General features: G+C 50.2%; 1 protein-coding gene across 16 annotated transcripts in view; it reads left to right on the forward strand.

Annotated features, from left to right (window-relative positions):
• Positions 1–3,929, forward strand: part of TULP2 (TUB like protein 2) — an 18,440-nt gene that overhangs the window by 11,937 nt on the left and 2,574 nt on the right. For 13 of the 16 annotated variants that reach the window (XM_017864333.1, XM_017864337.1, XM_017864342.1 and 10 more), the window contains 3 exons: positions 1,216–1,325; positions 3,033–3,150; positions 3,230–3,328. In XM_017864333.1, coding sequence (XP_017719822.1) covers positions 1,216–1,325; positions 3,033–3,150; positions 3,230–3,328 — 327 coding nt within the window. Of the gene's footprint in view, positions 1–1,215; positions 1,326–3,032; positions 3,329–3,929 lie in introns of all 16 variants that reach the window. The other 3 variants (XM_017864334.1, XM_017864336.1, XR_001883853.1) reach the window with 2 other exon arrangements.

The following is a 3,929-nucleotide window of genomic DNA, read 5'->3' on the forward strand; positions in this document are numbered from 1 at the left end:
AAAAAAAAAAAAGTCTGGAACCTCCCTCACTGAGCCTTCCTTGCTATCAGCTCTCAGGTCTCACCCAATCCTGAGATAAATCCTGCCCTCAGCAACCAGGCCCCTCCCCTCACAGATTTGTCTTTCCAGATTCAAGCCACACTTCTCTCAATCTAGTCTTTCTGGCCTTTACCCTCCAAGTATGGTCTCCTCGGGGTATCCTCTCTCCCAGCAGAAAGAGGTTTTTTGCCTACTCAGAGCCAAACCCATTTTTCCCAGATGAAATGCCTACCAAAGTCCTGCTGCAATATTGCAAGTGAGGGTGCTCCCCATTCTCCAAAGCCAGACCCTTCCTGGGCTAAGCTTCAACCCTGGACCCATAGGCGGAAGGAATGAGGGAGAGATATTAAGACAGGAAGCTTCCATTCAGGACCCTGCTGATGGCTTCCCTCAGTGAGAACCACATTTCCCAGTAAGTCTTGAGAAGCTCGTTGTGCCATCACCGGCTCCTCCATCATGGGACATGATGTTTCCTTGTCTTTGGACCCCTGGCTCTAACCAGCTACCAGAAGTCCATCCTTTTTTTTTTTTTCTTTTTTTTGGAGACGGAGTCTCACTCTGTCGCTGTTGCCCAGGCTGGAGTGCAGTGGTGCGATCTCAGCTCACTGCAAGCTCCGCCTCCCGGGTTCACACCATTGTCCTGCCTCAGCCTGCCGAGTAGCTAGGGCTACAGGCGCCCACCACCACACCCAGCTAATTTTTTGTACTTTTAGTAGACACAGGGTTTCACCATGGTCTCGATCTCCTGACCTCGTGATCCACCCGCCTCGGCCTCCTGAAGTGCTGGGATTACAGATGTGAGCCACTGCGCCTGGCCTTTTTTTCATTATTTTTTATTTTTGTTTTGAGATGGAGTCTTGCTCTGTCGCCCAGGCTGGAGTGCAATGGCGCGATCTCAGCTGACTGCAACCTCTGCCCCCTGGGTTCAAGCAATTCTCCTGCCTCAGCCTCCTTACTCCCTACTAGCCGGGATTACAGGCAGGCACTACCATGCCCGGCTAATTTTTTTTATTTTTGTGGAGACGAGGTTTCACCATGTTGACCAGGCTGGTCTCGAACTCCTGACCTCAAGTCATCTGCCCACCTCAGCCTCCCAAAGTGCAGGAATTACAGGTATGAGCCACCACACCCAGCCTCCAGAAGTCCATTCTAATGGACCGTTCCTCTCATCCATAGCACTTCCTCCTGGCTGGGCGAACTAGAAGGAGCAAAACTTGTAATTACCTCATCTCCCTGGATCCCACAGATCTGTCTCGGGATGGGGACAACTTCGTGGGCAAAGTCAGGTGGGCAGAGCTCTGACATGTGGTAAGGAGCAGGTAACAGGGAGCTTGGGGACAGGCGGATTTCATTTCCCAGCACGCCACACACAGCATACCTTCCACCTGCTCACTGCTCAGGGGCTAGAAGAACTGAAGGGTTTGGAACATAGGCTGTCATTTAAGGCATTTGACTCCTTGAGAGGCAAGGGACTGGGATTCCTAACTTTCTGTGGGAAAAGAGGCCTGGAATGTGTGAATTCTTCCATCCAAAAAGGAAGAGGGAGGTTGGGCGTGGTGGCTCACGCCTGTGATCCCAGCACTTTGGGAGGCCGAGGCGGGAGGATCACTTGAGGTCAGGAGCTTGGGACCAGCCTGGCCAACATGGTGAAACCTCATCTCTATCAAAATTCAAAAATTAGCCAGGCATAGTGGCATGCACCTGTAATGCCAGCTACTGGGGAGGCTGATGCAGGAGAGTCAGTTGAACCCAGGAGGCAGAGGTTTTGGTGAGCTGAGATTGAGCCATTACACTCCAGCTTGGGCAACAGAAAGAAAAAAAAAAGAAGAAGAAGAAGAAGAGGGTTTCTAAAAGGCCATTTAAGTAAAATAGGGAGGCTACATAAGTTACATGGCTCACCCAAGAAATGGGGGGCCTGGGACCATGGATGCTGGAAACATGATTGTTTCATTTATTATTATTATTATTATTATTGAGACAGAGTTTCACTTTCGTTGCCCAGGATGGAGTGCAATGGCGCAATCTCGGTTCACTGCAACCTCCGCCTCCCGGGTTCAAGCAGTTCTCCTGCCTCAGCCTCCCGAGTAGCTGGGATTACAGGCATGTACCACCACACCTGGCTAATTTTGTATTTTTAGTAGAGACGGGGTTTCTCCATGTCTGTCAGGCTGGTCTTGAACTCCTGACCACAGGTGATCCATCCACCTTGGCCTCCCAAGATGCTGGGATTACAGGTGTGAGCCACCGCACCCAGACTCATTTATTTAATTTTTTTTTTTTTTTTTTTTGAGACGGAGTCTCGCTCTGTCGCCCAGACTGGAGTGCAGTGGCCGGATCTCAGCTCACTGCAAGCTCCGCCTCCCGGGTTCACGCCATTCTCCCGCCTCAGCCTCCCAAGTAGCTGGGACTACAGGCGCCCGCCACCATGCCCGGCTAGTTTTTTTTTTTTTAGTAGAGGCGGGGTTTCACCGTGTTAGCCAGGATGGTCTCGATCTCCTGACCTCGTGATCCGCCCGTCTCGGCCTCCCAAAGTGCTGGGATTACAGGCTTGAGCCACCGTGCCCGGCCTTAATTATTTTTATTTATGTATGTATTTGTTTAGAGACGGTTTCATTCTGTCACCCAGGCTGGAGTGCAGTGGCAAGATCACACTCATTGCAGCCTTGACCTCTGGGGCTCAGGTGATCCTCTCACCTCAGCCTCTTGAGAGCTGGGACCACAAGCACAAACTGCCACACCCAACTAATTTTTCTATTTTTTTGTAGAGAAGGAGTTTTGCCATTTTGCCCAGGCTCAAGCTATCATCCTGCCTCTGCCTCCCAGAGTGCTGGGATTACAGGCGTGAACCCCTGTGCCCTGCCAGGAACATGATTCTTAGACATTCAGACATAGTCTTAGACATAGGGGATGGATGGGAAGAGTCGATGTGATGAGTGACACTTACTCAAAGAGTAACACTTAGCATTTTTATTCTATCCATTCCCTTCCTGAAGCAGATCCAATATCTTCGGCACCAAGTTCACCATCTTTGACAATGGGGTGAATCCTGCCCGGGAGCATTTAATCAAGAATACTGCCCGGATCAGACGGGAGCTGGGGGCTGTGTGTTATGTGAGTGTCCTGGGGATGACAGAATGGGGTAGGATGGTCAGAAGAAGGAACCAGGCCAACTGGAATATAATACCCCCAGGAGCCCAACATCTTAGGATACCTGGGGCCTCGAAAAATGACTGTGATTCTCCCAGGAACCAACACCCGGAACCAGAGAATCGATGTCCAGCCACGAAATGTGAGTCTCTGACGTCGGGAATCTCAGGGTCAATGGAGGAGAAAGGGCTGGGGCCGGTCCTCCTAGATCCCAGAGGAGGAATAAGAGGAGGAAGAGGAGGCCAGTGGGTTACAAGTGTCCTATGAAGCCTGAAGGACTGTTAGACTTCCATGTCTCAGGGAATAAAGACTAGAGACTCAAAACGTTTGCTTCCAGAGAAAAAAGGGGTGGTGGTAGGTTAACAAACTCTTACCAAAAAGGGGTCTGATCCAGACTCCAAGAGAGGGTTCTTGGATCTCAGGCAAGAAAGAATTTGTGGCCATTCCATAGAGTCAAGTGAAAGCAAGTTTATCAGAGAAGAAACAAAAGAATGACTCCTCCATAGGCAAAGCAGCCTTGAGGCCAGCTGGTTGGCTATTTTTATGGTTATTTCTTGATTATATGCTAAACAAGAGGGGGATTATTCATGAGTTTTCTGGGAAAGGGGTAGGCAATTCCAGGAACTGAGGATTCCTCCCTCTTTCAGATTCTTTCTCTCTCTCTCTCTCTTTTTTTTTTTTTTTGAGACACCGTCTTGCTCTGTCCCCCCGGCTGGGGTGCGGTGGCAAGATCTCGGCTCACT

The sequence above is a fragment of the Rhinopithecus bieti genome, unplaced genomic scaffold (assembly GCF_001698545.2).
Source record: "Rhinopithecus bieti isolate Rb0 unplaced genomic scaffold, ASM169854v2 scaffold_75559, whole genome shotgun sequence".
Classification (NCBI taxonomy): Eukaryota; Metazoa; Chordata; class Mammalia; order Primates; family Cercopithecidae; genus Rhinopithecus; species Rhinopithecus bieti.